At 51.9% G+C, this 553-nt stretch overlaps 1 protein-coding gene across 1 annotated transcript in view; it reads left to right on the top strand.

Moving 5' to 3' along the window:
* Nucleotides 1–6: 6 nt before the first annotated feature.
* LOC119591487 (ethanolamine-phosphate cytidylyltransferase-like) overlaps nt 7–553 on the top strand; it is a 13,845-nt gene continuing 13,298 nt past the window's right edge. Inside the window, exon 1 of the mRNA XM_037940230.1 lies at nt 7–137. Within this exon, the coding sequence (XP_037796158.1) occupies nt 79–137 (59 nt within the window). The 5' untranslated portion in view covers nt 7–78. The remainder of the gene's footprint in view (nt 138–553) is intronic.

Here is a 553-nt window from a genome sequence, read left to right as displayed (position 1 = left end):
GACATGCTCAGTGCGGCAGTGTCCCCGCTCCACTGGTGCCCGACACACACGTGCTCCTCCGCCATTAAAGTGAACGTCATGGGGAACGAAAGCGGTGAACACGCGAGGAAGCAAGTGAAGGTTTGGTGCGATGGCTGGTAAGTCCCTCGGCTCTTAGAAGCTCTAGCTGCCGTGCCTTGCTGTGCCCCTCTCTGGAAAAAAAAACAACCCGGCGATTTTTGCGAAAAAGGCAAGGGAGAAATTGTGCGAGTGTGAGAGGCTGAATGAAAAGAAGGTGCGGTCTTCAGTGGACGATTTTTTTTTTTAATGATCTGGAGGTTGTTCTGGTGAAAAATAATGGTCTCTTCGGTTCATTTCATTTGCTGTCGGCTCTCTTCTTCGGACGGTTGTTCTCGGGTTTCTCGTTCCTTCGGGTTCCTGTCTCATCGGTCTCTCTCCTCGAAATTCTCTCTCTCCTTCTTCCTCTCTCGTTCTCTCATCGGCTCTTCGTCGCTCAGGTTTTCTCCCTCTCGGCTCATGAATGGTCTCTCTCCTCGGGTGTCTTCGGTGGTGG

Source organism: Penaeus monodon, chromosome 28, assembly GCF_015228065.2.
Source record: "Penaeus monodon isolate SGIC_2016 chromosome 28, NSTDA_Pmon_1, whole genome shotgun sequence".
Lineage (NCBI taxonomy): Eukaryota > Metazoa > Arthropoda > Malacostraca > Decapoda > Penaeidae > Penaeus > Penaeus monodon.
The sequence above is the reverse complement of the archived record's forward strand: the minus strand, read 5'-3'. Positions and strand labels throughout refer to the sequence as shown.